The following is a 19314-nucleotide window of genomic DNA, read 5'->3' on the forward strand; positions in this document are numbered from 1 at the left end:
GAATGTTTACATAATGAATTTCCTCGCTTCATTTCCAGCGCACAATGGCCACTAAAATCTCCGGATACCAATCCGTTGGACTATTGTGTCTGGAGTATTTTGGAAAGCAAAGTTGGCACAAAAAAATTTTAAAGTGTCGATCACCTCAAGCAAGTGCTTCCCCGGGAATGAGCCAAAATACCACAGAGCAACAAATTTCGCAGAGATATTTTTGAGCTGTACCTGGTATCTTGTACTGAATATCCTTGTCATGGAGTGCATTTAACGACTGTGGGGGACATAAATATCAAATTTCCAAAGACTTCGCCCTTGGACCAAATCTTATTTGGACAGACAGGTCGATATAGATAAATCGACTCTTATTGGATGAAATCTACTAGTATTGGAGATCGACTACAGGAAAGGTGCATCTATCTTGTTTCTTTTGCACAACGATGTAATACCTTGTACCACAGTGTGGTGTAGGGTAGAGAACAGAAACAGAAAAAAAAAACATTTGTTGAAACCGTAGTGAATAATACAATAAAAATTTTCAAATCCGGGGTATTTTGAGCCTGCACCCCAAAAAAAGATTTTCAATAACCCCGAAATACAAAAACTAACGTACGTTCTTGTATTCTTTCATTTGACATTGGTTAGTTTCTATCTCGTAGCTTTGTTAAAACTACTTTTACTCAAAAATTGACTATGGAACGCCAGCAATTTTTTATCTCATTTTCCTGCACTCTCAGTTACTTCACACAAAAGAAATTCTTTAAATTTGTTGTCTAGTCTTAGTCAACTAACTTAAAAAGAAATGTTATTAATTTTGTTACAACCCGTTTAGTTGGCTACAGTTCCAAAAAAATATATGAATACCAAACTTATTGATAATATTTTGCCATAACCCCTTAACCTTAGTTTCCTTTGGGGTGTCGTGTCGTATCATCATTCAATTCTTACAAATAAAATTTGTACATATTTACATACTATATATAAATTAAATTTGAAGTGCTTATAAAACTTATGACTTATTAAGAAGGACTTACGCTGAGGTTCGGTGGAATCATTGTTGTTCAAATGATTAACATCAAGTTCACTAGTACTGGCGGCAATTCCATTAGCTTTTTTTTGGAGGGGTTGGGAACGTATATTTTATTTGCAATATTTTTCAGGTCGATATGGGTACACATAGGAGACACACCAACCAAACAAGAGGTGATGTTGGTTTATTTGACGTAGGCACATTTTTTCGATTTTGGATGAAGTAGAACGGACCAATAGAGCATCAAACAGAGACACAGATACATACATGAATGTTGAAAAAATGTGGAATTTTGGAAAATGAAGTGATAATATTGTTGTCATTTTTTTGATGATGTTGTTGTTAAGTAATGTGAACATATTTCGGACGGGACATTTTTATGTGTGTTTTCGGTAGACAGTAACAGTTGTTATTTGAAATTAAAAAAAAAAAAACAAAATAAACAACAAAATTAAAATAAAGTAAAACATGTTAAACATAAAACAAAATTATAAGCCAAAAACTAATATTAAATAGAAATAAGTTTTCAGTTAGAGAGACAGGAAATAGTCCTTTGATTTTAGTGTGTGCAAAAATTATCTCGTTGAATTGTTTACTGTAGTTTTTTTGTTGTTGTGAACTTGTTGTTATGGTCTCATTTAACATAATTTCGAAAATTATATATTCATTTATTTATAATTTAGACTAAGGTGTGGTGTATGTCTACAATACTGCTTTCATTATTAATTTATTGCCGCTGAATTAGTTTTGGTGTAATATATATATATATAAGCTTGCATTAGTTGTCTGCTTTGGTACTTACGCTCTTGATCACTGCCATCTTCATTGCGTTCATCGCGACTCTTCATAAAGGGAAATTTGCGCGAAAATGTAAAATTTTTCTTTTTTCTATCGAGTGTTGATTGCTGAAAAATAGGGTTACGGTTATGACTGTCTTCCTTGTTGGCCTTGTTTTTTGATTGTGTCCTACCTTATCAATATTGTTATTTGCACTAACTGCTTGACCTTGGAATTTAACACTACGATCTCGGGCCCTCATCTTTCGCTCCCATCGCCGTTTCGATGGTACAATGCCAATTTGGTCGTCCTCGTTATCGCCCAAGACACGACGGGCCTGCCACCACTCATCATCTGAGGCATTTGTTACATGCAGAATATCACCATGTCTAAATGGTAGTCCTCGCGACGGCAGGCCATCATCACGATTTGGATCGTAGTCGAAGAGAGCACGAACATACAATGAACGCTTTTGTGTTGTGCGCAGCAGTGTGCCGGTACTGCCAGCAGATAAGGCGGCTTGTTGCTTTAGTTCTTGAATGCGAGCTTCAAAACGATTATAGTCTTCGGGTCGATATTGGGCCAGCAATGTAACAACACCACCAGATTTCTGCAAAGCAAACAAAAATGAATTCAATTAAATCTCAAATGCCATGGCAGTAAAATGTCTTATTTTTTCATACCTTTAATGCTAAGGCGGCTTCTTCATGGGTGGCATTCCGTAAATCTATGTCGTTACAACTCAGCAACTGATCACCACGTTTTAGTTCACCACCCAAATCGGCTGGTCCACCAGCCAATACGAACGATACATAAATCCCCTGGCCATCTTCGCCGCCCACAATGTTAAAGCCCAAACCTTGCGGTCCTTTTTGAATGGTAATTGTACGCGGCTCCCTGGAAAAAGGCATTGCAAAAATTGTCATCATTAGTGGAGCTCGGCGGCATATGACAGACAGACAGTGTAAATTCGATTTCAATTTAATTCGAAAAAACGCTTTGAACACACACAAATATTAAACATGTAATGAAAACAATAAAACACATCACTTGGCAGTTTTCTTATGACGATCACGTAGATTATTCACCAACGTAGCGGCGGTGGCAGAAAACGCATTTCTGCTTGTGGTGGAATGTGTTAATGTCTCAGCCGTGAGCAGTGTTATTGTTGTTGTTTTTGCTGTGTTTGCTGCTATTATTATAGTCTGATTTGGCAATTGTTGGTGTTGCTGCCGCTGTGACGGTGACTGTAGCCGTAGCTGTTGGAGGTGGTTTTGTTGATGATGATTTTGGAGCTCTTTGCAAACAGGCCTCAACAACAAAGGTCTGCGTAAACTGACAATACGTTCATCCAAATTTAGTAATTGCAATTGAAGACAGCTCATTGTTTGTTCCAAAAGTTCCAAAAGACAAAAACACAATGCAAACAGAAATCCAAATATACCACTCTCAGCTGGCGGCTGCGAGGAACTGGCTGCGTTTGGGTGTGGGTAGGATTGGCTTGGATTGGATTGCTTAAACGCCAGCCAGTCAGCCAGCTGCAGTAGCTGGTTGGTTGTATCGTTTAACGTTGATTAATTAATTCCACCAAAAATGAATTTCTAGGTAGTTTGCCAAAACATTGTCATTTTTGATTATGTATTTGCAAATTAAGTGTAACAGCAAGCACAACGACGAACGCACGCACCCGCGGAGAAATCGAACTCGAACTGCAACCAATCAATGTGTAACAACACCCCGATGTGCAGATTGTTTCTTCTCTGAAGAAATTCAACTTTTGCACGTGCCGTTTTTAGATTTTTACCAACGCGACTGACTTGATAACACTAACGCAATGCTAAACAGTCAAAGAACCAGCTAAAAGTGGATTTTGAGCAAAAATTGATATCGTTGTGCATCTCCACTCCATCTCTTGATGAAATTCAAATGTTTTATTTTCGGCTAGTTGCTATCATCATCAGCTAAAATCATAGCATATCTATCTAACAGTTTGTTATCATTGTATCTAATCGAAAAGTAAACAGAAAACCATGACATTTCTCATAGCAGCAAAACTACATGACGAATGAAGGTGGCGCTATCAAGTCATGGAGATAGTGTTGGCTTTGATGCACCCTATTGAGTACGTATAGCATCATTTAGCGCTTTAATTGGATTCTTAACGAAACCTGATTTCTGGAGAAATTAATCGCCCTGAAGAAAATTTCTTTATAAATTCTAGTTGAAAAATTTCCATTCTATTTAAGACAGTAAACCCAGCATCACAAGGGAATTTTTCAGAAAAAAAAAACATTATTTAACCATGTGAGCTTTAATCCGGTAAACACTAACTTTCTCATGTCATTAAAAAAAATAGAATCCGAACTTCCAGGCCATTGGCATAATCTTCTGAAGAAATTTTCTAACCCTTATAGACCTAAGACAGTGAAACTATGTGATAAAATGTTTTTTGGGATATCACGTTTTACGTTTATTGATTCAGGCCCCAGCACACGATAGTGCCAAAAGGGAAGTATGTCGAAATTCCTTCTCTTTGGAGTAGCCTCTGCGAAAACGGAAAAAAATACTTTTTTTTTTGAAATATCCGATATATAGATGGTAAATAGCTCCGATGCTTAAACCAGCAAACTCTATACACCAATGAATGATCATGAAGATCCTGAATGAATTAGAGCGCGAACTTCCAGGCCAATGTGGACATAATCTGCAGAAATTTCCCAGCGCTTATAGTACGTAAGACAGTGAAGCCTACTGAAAAAATGTTTGCTGGGATTTCGTGTTTTACGCTTATTCATTCAGACCCCAGCACATGATAGTGCCAAAGGGGAAGTATGTCGAAATTCCTTCTTTTTGGAGAAGCCTCGATGAAAACGGAAAAATCACTCACCTGGTTTGACAAAAGCACACTGTTCACATGTATCAGCATTTTTGAACTATCCGACATATAGATGACCAATGAATGATCATGAAGATCCTGCAGTCCGTGGTATTATAACATAATCCGGTGCTGCTTTATTGTCCTAAAGCAATTATTACATGCTCATAGGCATAATGACAATTGTAGCATTTTTCTGGCGGAGATGCTTGCAATCTAGATGGCAACCGAAAAGGTAAGAGAACTTTGCAAAACCATAACAGGACCAGTGAATATATACATATAATCAGTCCCTTAAAGCTACCAAGTCGAGTGTCATTGAATCGAAAGCTATTCTTCGTTGCAGAAAACCCCTCTTTAAAATATGTGGGTTCATTAAGCTTTGTTCGGTCCCAGGACAATGCAATGAAATAACTGATGAATTAGCTCAGCGTGGTTTCCAGTCGATTGATTTACCGATCGATGAGACTGTCAACCATAATCTATAAGCTATTATGTCAGGTGCTTCAAAAAGGCTTTCATCAAAAAAGTTATAAACCGATTGCTAGGTTTCTAGTCCATTTGCGCGGTTTCTCTAAAAGATACCCCAGTTGAATTAGTCTGATCCGTAGGTATGATTTAAGAATAGCGGAAGACTGGCCATCGTGGTATCAAATATTTAACGGCTAAAAGTTTAAGATGAAGAAGAGATTGATATGATTAAACAACCACTGTGAGAAAATCCAGCGTTATCCAACAGGAGGTGCAGGTCATTTGGTACGTGAGATATAAAAACTCTAATGTTCTTCTCAGGCGTAGCTACCATCACCATATACAGGGTTGTTAAAAACATTTTCTGGCAAGGTAATTCGTCGTAATTCATCGATTGATTCCTGCGCATTCTTAAACCTAAACCAATGAAATATCTAAAACTACCTGACCCCAACATGAATCTACTGAAAGAAACATCACCAAGGTAACATCTACCAGGATAACTAAGGAGCTGGACTGTAAAAGACAACATATAGGCACAATGGTTAATGCATTAGTGTTACAGAGAAATTAATAAAATCAATATAGTCTGGTCCGCCCCCACATTAATATCCCCACATTGTGGACAAGTTTGAAAATTAATATCGACACCCAACAGATATTGAAGCCCATACACATACATATGGTATGGGAGTACACCTTCTCTTCTACTCCTTGAAATCAGAGATGAGTGTTCTAAATTGGTGGACTCTGAATCGGTGGTGGGTATTTTTACATTTTTCGCATCGACGATGGATTGAAGATGAGATAGAAGTTGAGCTTTCCGCATACAAACGCTCCGTTTATACAATCAATTGTCTGGCACATATAATTTCAAAAGGGTAGGTGATAACTAGCTCCAAAATAGTTCATACTTTCCATGTTCCACTCTACGGAAATTTTGCTTCTTTGACATTTTTTTTTATTTTGACAAAACAGGTACATATAAGGGTTTCAGCTGATTTGGATAGGTTTCATATAATTAAGGCAGGTCGTGCAATCTCAACAGTGTTTTTCTTTTTTTATATAGAACTGGAACTAACGCCTTCTGCAGATCACTAGAAGAGAATGTTTAGTATTGATTTCATTCCTGACAAGAGTATATGCGCAGGAATTAAGATGACAGCGACTACCGTCAGACAGTATAAATCAGAAATTTCTTCTTTAATTCCGAATTTTAATGGCGTTTGCTTGATCAATATTTTATCTCCTATTGAATGTGTTCTTAAATATTAACAGAGTTTTCTTTCATTTTTCGTAGAAAAGGCATGCCCGTTTAATGATTTAAATATTCCAATAAACACCAGTTTATACTTGACGGAAAACTTCTATATAAATGACGCTCTTTTTTACGTGTTGATACCCTTAACCTTCTTCTCGGAAGAAATTGTGAAATGTTTGCGGGCATAGGTTTTACCCGTTGGTTTGTCATTTTCCAATTCGTTTCAAAAAATTTCCAAACATATCTCGTCATTGTTTTAATACTGTTACACCAAACATTTGTAAATTTTTTAGTAGCCAATAAAAACACAAGATGATGTTTCCTTTTAGGCTCCGCATATAGGCCGCCCAACCACACATACATATCGTCATATCAGCGCAAATATGCATACTCACATACACGCGTTTATTTTTTGAAATAGATTTTAGTCACGATTTTTATACATAGTACAAATACACATATACACTATTTTGGTATATATAGTGGCAAACAACTCACCTTGTTATGTCCTCGGTGCTAACCGCTCGTGGCGTGCCTGGAGGCACTGTGGCCAATACATTTGAAGATGCATACCTAGATCCTGGTTGTTCTATAAGTAGTAGTTTGTGTGTGATGTTTGTACAAAAAACGTTTCATTTCAAATAAAAAGCGTTCGAAAGAAACACAAAAAAGAACACCCAAATATTTATGGGGAAAAGGAAATACAAAGAAAACAAAAATTAAATATTAGTGGCATTAGAGAAGAAGCAAAGGTTATTGGATGTAGTTGTTTCGGATTTGCTTTTTTGTAGAATTTATTTTTTTTTTCATATTTGTTGTTGTGGTAGGTTGGTTTTTCAGAAGCCAGTTGAGTGAGGATATAGATTTTTTTTTTTTAGATTAAAATTCTTTCATTTTCTTTGATTAGAATTTGGGTTCTGAGAGTTGATTCATAGAATAAAAAATGAAAGTAAAAAACGGTCAAGAAAAAACAGAGGAAAAAACGCACCACTCTTGTATGCAGCAGTAGTTGTTGTTCTTGTTATTGCAGCAGTAGACATGCAAACATTTAATAAAACACAGACGCACACACAAGAAGGAAAAACAGAAATAAAATTAACTTCAATGTAAGTAAGGAAAAATAATAATAAAAAACGTTTCTAAATTCCAAAGCCAAAAAACGTGCAGCAGAGTCATTGTTCATTTTATAATTTAAGCAGAAATAAATATATAAAAAGTTCTCAACAAGGCTGTCGTTTAGCAGGCAGACCTTATTTGGCATTAATTCTCACACAACATGCTAAATATTCAAATTAATTGTATGGCTCTAAGAGATGAACGAAAACGAAATCAATATTCTACTACTTAAAACAAAAATGTTTCTCATTTTGTGAAAATTGTTTCACTTTTTCCATGTTGTTGTCCACAAGCATACAAGTGTAGCGATGATAGTTTTCTTAGGTTTAGTTTGATTCGATAGTTTGAAAGGGGGAACGGGACGGTAGTAGGATTTGGGAATGTATGAGAATTTGTTCTTCAACTTAACAGATCAGAGGTCAAGGGGCAAAGGATATGACAATTGATTGGGTGGTTTTGCAAATCATAAGGAAACAAAAACAATTGGAAATCAAAAACAAAAAGAAACAAAGCTTACGAGGCAAAGGTGACTGGGAACGAGATGTTGATGGAATTAGCTCAGCAACGGCTGGGGAAGATGCATGGTGGTGGTGCTGATTGCTATGGTTAATTGTAGCTGTTGTTGTTGCTGTTGGCATAGCGTTTGTGTTGTTGTTGTTGTTCGTGTATGGTGTGGTGGAAGATGAGCGAGCATAATCAACAACTGTTTGCCCTATTGTATTTATCGCACCTGTTGAATGCGAATTCACTTGATTAATATGATGTCCCGCCGCTGATGCTGCCGGCAGGCTGTGTGCAGTTTTGCCCACAACCAATGTGACTTTATCGACTACCGACTTCAATGTGGCCACCGCCTGCTCATGGGTAACATTTTCGAGATTTTTATCAACCTGGAAGGAAAACAAATAAAACAAAGATTTAAAAACTGTTCCTATTTCTTAAGAATTGCATTTCAACACCTACCCCATTGGCTTTTACAGCTATCAATTTATCGCCTATTGACAGACGACCATCAACAGCAGCCGCTCCACCATCCATTATTTTCGTGACATAGATACCATTGTCTCCTGGTATATGCTGATTACCAATGCCACCGGCAATGGAGAAACCCAGCCCCTTATTACCTTTAACCAAATCAATTTCCAATACTTTCGGTCCCGTATCCTCAACATGAGCTGGCGTGGCCATTTGACTGGGATCATCTATGAGTGTACCGCCACCGGTACGTTTTCTTTTTACATGCAGTTTGACTACATTGCCGGCCTTTTTCAAAGCTTCCACCGCGGCGGCATGCGGCACATCCACCACCGAGACATCATTCACCGAGACAATGATGTCGTTTACACCCAAACGACCATCAGCGGCAGCAGCACCACCCGGTATTAGTTTGGTAATATAAATTGAGGAGTCGGTGCCAATGTGTGGATTATCGGTTCCACCTGCTATGGAAAATCCTAAGCCAGAATTTCCACGTTCTAACGTAATGTCCTCATATATCCAACTCTCATCGCCATTCACCTAAAATAGGAAAGAAAACCATTGTATTAGAGCTAATGTTGGGGGAGGTGAATTTGAAACACAGATCATTTGATTATTTTACTTTGGACAAAAGACAATCATCGACTGCTAGTGAAGACAACAAAAACTAGACAAACATACAAAAACAATGTAACCCATATTTTTCATGATGAAAACTCTTTTGAATGATTGAAGTGGGGGGAAAGGACAAAAATTACACACATGACGGCTGTTAAAACGTACACAAAAATGTTATGAAAATGAAAACGAAGCGAATTACTCGGTTAAAATTTCAACAATTCTTACCTTATTTGTTGATGTCCGATGAGCCTAGAATATCAGTTTACATAAAACAAAAATAAACAAAAATTAATAAATTAAAATTCAACTCAAAGTAGCAAAAAAAAAAGAAACAAAAACTACAAAATCAAAAAATATAAACTAAGGCATAATATTGTTCTAAGAATGAGGGATATTATTGTTGATGAGGGAGTACCAAAAAGTCTCTAAGATTTAACTTCAATATGGAACTGAAATTAGATAAAAGAATAGAAAAGAAGGACGGAGCTCTAAATAGCAAATACCCAATCCTTACAGTATTTCGTTACATTATATGAGAAGAGTACTGCTGCTCCAAAAGCAGAAATCGCTTTTGAAGTACATAAGTGACTATAATCCAAGAAATACCGAAGCAATTTACGTGGCTAGGGGAATACCAATTTTGAAAAGTTCAATTTATAAAATTGTGGGTATTTGTCTACATGTATTTGATTACCAGTACGGACTTTTGACAAATGTGTGGTGGATTAAATCGCTAAGACACCAGTAAACTTTCCGTTGGCAGTCGATCTCATGTTTGAAAATGTTTTGATTTGCTTTAGTCTGGAGTATTCCTCCTTTGGCTTAACTTCATTTTATTCTCTACTCCCAAGAGCAATCTTTTCCGAATCGGAGTTGACAGCTTTGCAATATTTGCATTCCGAATCAGAGTTAAGTATTTGCAAATCGCTTTCAATATCAAGATTTAATTCCCTCGAAAATATTGCCTTATAACAGCTTTTGGGAACGAAAATGTGGATGACACTGCCACTTGAATGTTACAAAATAGAGTTGAGCTGTCTCTGTCGATGTTGCTCCCTTAACGGCCAGGGCTGGTCCCGAAACCAAGAAGATCTTGAAAGTAAAGTAAAGTAAAGTAAAATACCTCTGTGGGTATGGGAACTTACGGAAAGTGTAGTAGTAGTTCTGATCATACCGACATCCTGTCACTGATCATATCGAAATCCCGCCTCTGATCATATCAAAATCCTGCAGATGATATCAACACTGGACCGATTGTGTGTTAACAGCAAGGAGAATGTCGGTTTTCTTATCGGCGGCTCGTATGTTATTTTGAAAATATTCTGTACACAAAACCCCAATTACCCACCAACTGACTCTTGGTATTTATTTAGCCTCAGTCCGCAGAATGGGGGCCTTGTGCTTTGGCGTCTTCGTACAAAGAAGAAATTATTTTTCCAAAATCTATTCCATTCTGGCTAAACAAAAAAAAAACCGTTTTACATCCGTTAGAAAGATGTATTTTACGAGTAACAGTGTCACAAATTGCCATCCTAAAGTCAGGCTCTGGATGTTTTCAACGATCCCATTTGGAAATCCTGGTAAAATTTCAGCATATGTTGCAAAATGTACAGCATCTTCGATTGGATCACTTATTCGATCGACAAAACCCCAAGCCTAAGATGTCTTTAGAATAGGAAAATTTGGGAATCTCCAATACATCTCAAATCTTACAATGCCCACTGATTTGTGAACCTGTAAGTTTGGCATATATTTCCCATAACTTGATTCAAACCGATAATAAAATTAGTAATACATCTGAGGATACTTTAACGATCTCATTTTGAAATCCAGACAAGAATCTCAGAAGAAGTTGCAAAATCTACAGCATCTTATTAGATCACTTATTGGATCGACATTGAAAAGAGGAATGGTAGAATGGGAAGTCTTGCGCAGTAAAACAGTGGTGCCTTCTTCGAAACCTAAAACTCCTTTAAAAAAATTAGATTTACTAACTCAACCGTTGGCCAAGACCTTTTTAATTTGATGTAGTCCGGAATCAGTTCAAGATGGTGTAGTCCGGAATCATTTGAACTCCCAATTCAAGTACTTCTTTTGCATTAACATTTTCCTTGGTACTATCAACCCATTAAAAGATTTAAAAAATCGCCCTCCAAGCTTTTGAAAATTGTATATTGAATATGTTATATAATGATGAGTATACTTTTAGGCGGAGAAATACAGTGCAATAACACAACAAATCTTGGGTACGCACCGCTTCATAGCTACGATTATGGCCGAAAGGCATGGTTTTGAAAAAAAACATTATTCTCGAAATAGAATCTCTATTGGGTCTATAATGAACGAATCATAAATATATAAAAATATATTAATTCCATTCTATGTTTATTCCTCAAGCAAAACGGACGGAGATTTGTTCACGTTTTACACATCGAAAAAAATATAAGACGAATATAGAACACGCTCTTCGCCCATTTTATATCCCATCCTATTAGAATTTAAACAAAAAGGTAAACACCTTGGAATCTATAAATCTTTTGAATAAAAAGAAGTAATATTAAAATTTGCAAACATAAAACAATGACATAATTCAAAACAATGGTTTCTAAAGAGGGAATATCGTAACAGCAACAACAACAAAAGAAAACAAAACATAATAGCCTAGACCAGAAACATGTTAATGTGTCTCTTTTTTTAATAGCATAAAAAATAATAATTCACATTTAAATGAGGCTAGCTAGCGATAAAGGGCCTTCATATTTTTTATCTGTATTTTGATGGTTGCTTTTGTTGTTGTCGATATCACCGTGGTAACATGATTTTCTTTAGCACACATACGACTTTAAAGCAAAACAATTATTGTAATTATTAGTGTACATGCATTTAACTAACAGTGCTTTAATTGGGAACGCAGCGAGCGATTTGCCATTGAATGTGGCAGGTCTTGAGTTTTTAGAATCAATGACAATGGCATACTTTGAAAGTTACACACTACAGATGTGGGATACTTTCGGAATCGACTCATAATCAGACAAAAAATAATTATCCCAAGCTATTAAGTACCAAAAATTGTGATTTATACGACACCAAATAACTGGTTTGATGTTACCATTTGAGTCCTTAAATGCTGACACTTAAGTATCTGTTTTCTACGTTCCTAAATAGATACATATGCATTTCTTTATCACAGTTCAAATCAAAGCGTTTTGCAATAAAAATCAATAATAATTTAATAGAAAATGAGGGTAATTGTTATAGGCACGACAAGGTAAGGTTCCATGTTAACAAAATGTTTTTTTTTTTTGTTTTTTGTGGAAAAAATTAAAATATTAAAAGTTTATCTTTACCTCTGCCCATTTACAGGACTTTAAAAACATGTTGTATGTTTTTCATATTTGAAAGAAAGATTTGAAAAGAATCCCAAGATAGACTAAAAAATTTGAAGTGAAATCAATGAGATTCGTACTTTTGTGTTGGATGTTAGCAACATAGGTGGCTAACTACATTCGTATTTTATTCCACTCGTCTGCTGTAATTTCTAAGCCACTCGTCCGAAAGCTGTTAAAATTACTCCCGTAACAGCTCATTATATTGTTTACAAGCCGAAAAATGACTCTTGAACAGAACATATCGCAATATTTTATTCGGCACATATTGGAAAATGATCTCGAGGTAAAGCAATTGAAATGCCAAAAAGGTGCAAGAACTTACACCGCAACAGAAAGAAAATAGACTCAAAAGAGCTAATTCACCGAAAGTGGTGAATTGCCGAATTTGGTTTTCTTCAATGAGAAAACAATCGTTGTCCAGCAGTTAGTAAACAAACAAAATGATCGAAAATGTGCACTTTTGGTTGGCCACCAGAATTCATGCGCCGGCCAAGATGATGGTGTGGATGAACGTGGCATCAGAATAAATGCCGAATATTATCGCGAACATATGCTGGAGGGTGTATTAAAGCCTTGGGCACGTAAACATTGTGGCCGAAGACTTTGGACATTCTAACAGGACTCAGCACCATCGCACTCAGCACGCACCACCTAAGAATAGTTACAAAATGAGGTTCCTCGCTCAATGGCCACCAAAATCTCCGAATACCAATCCGTTGGACTATTGTGTCTGGAGTATTTTGGAAAGCAAGGTTGGCACTAAAAAATACCAAAGAAGCGATCACCTCAAGCAAGCGCTTCGCCGGGAATGGGCCAAAATACCGCAGAGCAACATTCATGCAGCGTGTGACGGTTTCATTGGCCGTTTCAAGGCCATATTTCGTGCCAAAGGTGATCAATTTGAACAAATCTAAATTTATTCTAAAATTTCATTCAATAAAATTTAAAAGTTATGGCGTTTGACTTTGTTGCAGTTTTTTTCTCTCACCCTGTATTGATGATGAGAATAAAATCTCCAAAAAGTTTGAAATCCCATGCAACCATTATAAAAAATTAGTACAGATTTAAGTTCGAATATTATATTATTATATTAGGAGGATTGATGTTATGTATACGTTATAACTTTGACCCACAGTGAACATTTTGGCGAGAATAAGTTCTTCCTATTAAAATTTTAAAATATATTACAGGTGCTTGGGGAGAATATAAAACTTCGAATTAATATACATGACAACATGCATACCGATATTGTATTTTTTATGTAAATAGAGAGAATTTTAATTTAACAAAAATTCGAAAATTTGCAGCTAACTCCAGTACAAAGTACAGAAAATAGTAGACTAATTTGAAAATTTTCCATAGGGAAATCTGTATTGTCAAATTAAAACTAATTAAGACTCCACCTTGATTTCAAGATATAGCCAAGCGAATATCGTTAAAATGACATAGACTTGTATGGTGATAAGCCTACATTTTGTACGGGGTTTCCAGTGAATATTTCAAGGCGTTACAAAGCGAATGGCGAACAAGGTACATAATAGTTAGCCTCATCGCTCAATTCCAACAAAAGATAGCTAGGAAAATTACAACAGACTTCGAAGCTATCCAAAAATTCACACGTTAAGGCATCTTAACTACAAGTCAAACATTGCGGGGTTTGATTAACAACTACATAAAGCTATTAATGATTTTATCTATGAATTAATGATACCACCTCCCTCCTTCCCCCCACTTGCTCTTCTTTGATTATACACATTACAAAACTACTTATTATTATTTCCTTAGATCAGATCAGAAGCCATCAACAAAAGACTGATATGACCTTAATATGGTCAAAAATAATAATATGAGGTCAAGCAAATACATTTATGAATGTTTGCCAATCATGAAGTACGTGCTAGAAGCTAGACAGCCAGCTTTTTGCCAGCTACTTACTAATAAATGCTAAAGCGCTTTACAATGACTAGTACAATGATGACGAAGTCAATCATCTTTAATCGTGATCATGATCATAATCATCGTCATCATAATCATCTTTCTCAGCAGCTATAATGAAACGATCGCGTTTTCTGTCACTCATATTTGAGGTGGAGAACAAGAAGCAGAAAGAAAACGCAAATGAAAATAGAAAAATCTGATTCTACTGTCGCTGCTGCTGCTGCTCTTACTACATGCAATGGAATGTTGGCTTCCCTACCACCCTCCTTTACGTTTTGTATACGGCACTGGCACTTCCTAAGCATATGCAAATAGAACACGAAGAGGAAAAAGAAGCAGACACAGCCAAACGCTATGAAAAACACACAACAACAACAAGAAATTTGTATTCAATGAATAGGAATGGAAACGCCATCTATAGATTCTAGATGAAAAGAAAATCATTACGCACAGACACACACATATTGTGTTCCATTATTATTCATGGCACCCGGCGAGGAGTAGTAGAAGTGGTTCTTTCCTCCGGAAGCCCCTCAAAAATCAGAAATTATTTCAGGGTACCTATTTGGTTCGCTTGGATCGATCATACATGAACGATGGTTGGCTGGCTGGCAGGCTGGCTAGCTTGTTGGATGGTAGATGTTGTGAATTGTGGCTAAGATTCCGCTTGATGGCGTTAAAAATAAATGATGTTATCATCTCATCATCATCAACAACGAAGTAAAAAGTGGGCATATAAAAATAGCCTGTGGTCCCTGTTGTCTTTCTCAGTTTCACCAACACCACCGCCGCCGCCATTGTTTTGTTATTGTCGCCAACGACGTCGACCTCGACGTCATCATCATTGCAATTTTTTTATGAATTAAAAAACAACAAACATTATTTTACTCCAAAATTATTACAAAGATCATACAACAGCAACAACACATAATAGTTACCGTGTCCAAATTAAAGAGGGAGGATACTTTTTTGATAAAGCCCCCACCGCCTCCGCCACCATCTTTGCTTTTCTTTTTACGTGTAGTCATATTTCTTCAGCAAACAAACAAAATTATTCCACTGGGATCGGAAGCTAACCGGTGGCCAGCAGGTGTGTTGGATCGCACGGTATTTATATAGCGCGTCACAATGAACTGTGTTAATTATATGTGTCCGTCCGTCCGCCGCCAAGTACACGAAATCGTTGTGAATGTATGACAAACGATACTACAAAATTCTTTTTTTTTCAACAGCAAAAAATGGGTGTAATAACAACAACAAGAACACGTTAATTATAACCCACTGGTCATTCGCTCGGTCACTCTCTTAAATTTTCTTGATTTGTTTTTTGCTTTTTTCTTTTGGAATTTATTGCCTTTTTCTCTACTAAAAATTCTACTTTTTCCACGGAGTAAACAAAATTATTATTGCGAGAACGATTTAATCAAATACACTAACAAAACACGAAGAAGACGGCGAGCGATATGTCAAATTCCATAAAATAAACAACACTGACACACACGCACGCACACACTCATTCGCCCGACGACGGCGACGCACGTAAAGGCACTCAATTACTACAGCAACAATGTTGTATCATCAGCGAGGAGTGCTGGTTGGTTGCCGCAACATGTCTAAAATTACTTGTTTAATCATCATCATCTTCATTATATCTTGCTCCTCTTCTTCTTCTTTTCGTTAATAAATCGTATGTGTGAGTGTGTTTGTTTTATCTCTTCATTCACTTGTTGCCAAATAGCCCGAACGCTATTGTACTTGTTGTTTTTTAAACATATTCTTTGTTTTTTCAATAAACTTTTATTTGTTTTGGAATATAAACAACACAAAACAGCAACAATTTCTATTTTAAGTGTATTTTATTGTATTTTTCGTGCGAACGGCGGCGTATTTTTGTCAACGTTAAACTTTCCCTTCGAAAGGCACACACACTAGGGATACGTAAGTCGACCTTCGATTAATCGACTAATCGAGTATTGTCATCGAAAGGTCTATAGTGGTATACACACAGTGAGTTGTGAGTGCCATTTTTGCTAACATATCGATTGCTTGGCAATGTGCATGGTAGAAAAATACAGGTAGATGCATCAAAGCTTGGGAGCATTGATATGTCAAAAATTTTTTAAATTATTTTCAAATATAAGTAGATTTTTATATGTTTTCTTATACGACGTCATTCGGAGGTTATTGTAAAATGCCTTTTTCAACAATTTTTACAAATTTAAATAATTTTTCATTCAACATTTTCAAGTCCAAAATTGGTTTGACAGTTCATTGCCCCAGCAGCTGCGTCGATGCGTCTACCTATATTCTTCTACCATGGCAATGTGGCAAAACAATTTCAAATTTAGTTATTTGAATGATAGTGTGAACACGCTTTAAATGATAGTCAAAAAGTAAAAGTACAAAGAAAACTTTTTTGAAAAACAAAAACTTAGAACCACGGCTCAGTAAGGTTACTCAATTTCGAAGTAACAAGGAAAATGCAACTCTGTACCGGAGTCTTATAGTGTCAAATACATTTTTAATCATGCAACAATTGGTTTTGTTTATTTTACTTTTTTTCTTACAAAATTACTATATTGGGGAAAACTCCCAAAAATGAATGAAATGTTGGGTATTCTCCACAAAATTGAATTGAATTGTTTCCCGATAACGGGGAAAATATACATTTTTGTTGCATCAAAATTTGAAATAATTTCAGTTTTTTTTTTTAATTCAAAACTGTGTGTTTTGACAGAATAGGGGCACCAAAAGATAAAAATTGTATTTAGGGGGTAGCTTTGTTCTACCTTCTGTATTCGTGCCATGCTTATAGCATGTTTCCATTGGAAACCTAACAACGTTGTTCGCTCTAAGAATTAGGTACACGAATTAACCCGTTCATACGGCACGATTCGTTATTCATAGTAAAATAATTCCTTTCTCCAAAAATTTTGTTTGTTGATTTTAATGGGAATTTATACGAAAATACATGAAATTCTCACTTATATGAATAAAATAAATTATTGTTTTCCTCCCAAAGATTTTTTATATCATTAATTTTACAATTTTCATTCATGTTTTCAACTTTTTGTGTAAATGTTGACATTTTGAACACATTTTTGTGTTTTTCCATTTTTAAATTCTGCTGGAGAGACACTTGTCAAACATTTTTTCTGCCGATAGAAACATTTTGAAAATATTGCCTCTTTTGTTTGCAGTTTTCTGTGGAAATTCAACTCGTGGACAAAATGCGCACCTCGAATGAGAGAGAAAACAAAATTTACTTTCGTTTGAATGTACATTCGCCATTCAACATTGTAGTTTTCATTCATAATTTTCAGTCTTCCCAAAAATTTTTAAAATTTCATTAAATTTTTCTATTTTTAATTTTTAAATGTCATAATTTATTTTTCCGATAAATGCTCTCATTTTTTAGGGATGGGACATATTTTTTCGTTGTTCTGAGAGTGATTTGATTTGAACAACGTACAAATATAAGTGTTCGCTCAGGAAATTTTGTGTGAAGAATTAGGTAGTTCTTTCATAGTTAAGGGTCAAACAACGAATAGAGAGCGAATCAAGTGCAGTGGAAACGCCACATTAGAACGTAAAACGGAGCAAGAATAATTATTGATTTTAAAGGTAAACAGATTAAATACAAAATATAGAATATCCGGAGGTATCTTCCACTATAGTATTAGTGTGCACATACCTTGTAAACATTTTTTAAGAATGGAGCCCGATCAAAACCTTCCGAAACCAAATATGAACAATACCAATCTTCACAGACCTATTTATTCGACACAATGTCTGTTAATCGAAGTCCTACCTCAAATAATATGGACTGTATATGTACATTTATCATCCCCTTTTTCCCAGAACCTGCAAAACTCTCCTAGTTTTGTAATTTTTTTCGATATCATAAAGAGAAAATCGGTTATCATAGTAAAAACTTTTACATTCTTGCAGTTCTGGAACAGATCCTTCGTTGGAATTTTCTTTAAATCCTCTCAAAGTTATTTAATGTAACAATCAGCAATCTTTGTATTGGATTCTTTAAATAATGTGCCTAAATGAATGAGCTGTCAACAAAAGTTAAACTAACTACCATTCGTTTCGCTAGTGTGTACCGTAGATAAAAGTATTGCCATTAATCGTATACAACTCGTAATCGATATGGTGAATATAAAATTTATCGAAATGCCTTTAGGCGTTGCCACCCAAAGATCTTAGGTGTTGCCATGAAAACATATTTTGATTTTAAAGCATATTTTTAGGAGAATGTAAAAAAGGAAATTAAAATATATACAAACCTTTTTTCATTTTTAAGTATATCAGCAATTAATGCAACAACGAAACACAACGAAATAAAAACGCAAATAAATTAATCAAAACATAACTTTATTAATTAAATAATAAAAAAAAAAAAAACAAAATTTCTTGTCATGCAAAGTAATTAAAATCATAAAGCATAAAATGTTTATTGTTATAGTATAGACTGTCAAAAATAAGCATATTTGCAAAGTTCTTGATTAATTAAAACACAAAATAAGAACTTCTTGAGGAACATAGCAAGCGAAGGTATAAAACGAGCTTAAAAAAATCAAATGTGTTATCATAAAATATAAGCAATAATAAAATTAAAAGAAAATGCGATTTCAAAACGAGATTCATTCCAAGTTGTTAAAATAATATGGTCTATTGTGAATAAAAAAAGACCAAAATGAAAAACAGGGGTTTCCATCAAAGTTGTTTCGTATTGTACCGAAAGATTTTGTACATTTTGAAAAACAAATTCTCCAGGAATTTTTTTTAATGGAACAGTCTCAATTGGCAATTTTTTTTTTTTAGTATTGTAAGATTACTTTTGGCATTGTAAATC

The 19314-nt window shown here is 35.5% G+C and overlaps 1 protein-coding gene across 7 annotated transcripts in view; it reads right to left on the reverse strand.

Moving 5' to 3' along the window:
- Positions 1 to 16392, reverse strand: part of LOC101889331 (disks large 1 tumor suppressor protein) — a 38881-nt gene extending 22489 nt beyond the window's left edge. For 2 of the 7 annotated variants that reach the window (XM_059121716.1, XM_059121714.1), the window contains exons 1-9: positions 15389 to 16391; positions 9349 to 9372; positions 8488 to 9042; positions 8042 to 8414; positions 6907 to 6997; positions 2485 to 2698; positions 1995 to 2411; positions 1827 to 1929; positions 1029 to 1103 (exon numbers count right to left, since the gene is read on the reverse strand). In XM_059121716.1, the coding sequence (XP_058977699.1) occupies positions 1029 to 1103; positions 1827 to 1929; positions 1995 to 2411; positions 2485 to 2698; positions 6907 to 6997; positions 8042 to 8414; positions 8488 to 9042; positions 9349 to 9372; positions 15389 to 15478 (1942 nt within the window). In that variant the 5' untranslated portion in view covers positions 15479 to 16391. Of the gene's footprint in view, positions 1 to 1028; positions 1104 to 1826; positions 1930 to 1994; positions 2412 to 2484; positions 2699 to 6906; positions 6998 to 8041; positions 8415 to 8487; positions 9043 to 9348; positions 9373 to 15388 lie in introns of all 7 variants that reach the window. The other 5 variants (XM_059121717.1, XM_059121715.1, XM_059121712.1 and 2 more) reach the window with 4 other exon arrangements.
- Between the last annotated feature and the right edge of the window lie 2922 nt (positions 16393 to 19314).

This window comes from Musca domestica, unplaced genomic scaffold, assembly GCF_030504385.1.
Source record: "Musca domestica strain aabys unplaced genomic scaffold, Musca_domestica.polishedcontigs.V.1.1 2, whole genome shotgun sequence".
In the NCBI taxonomy this organism is placed as follows: domain Eukaryota; kingdom Metazoa; phylum Arthropoda; class Insecta; order Diptera; family Muscidae; genus Musca; species Musca domestica.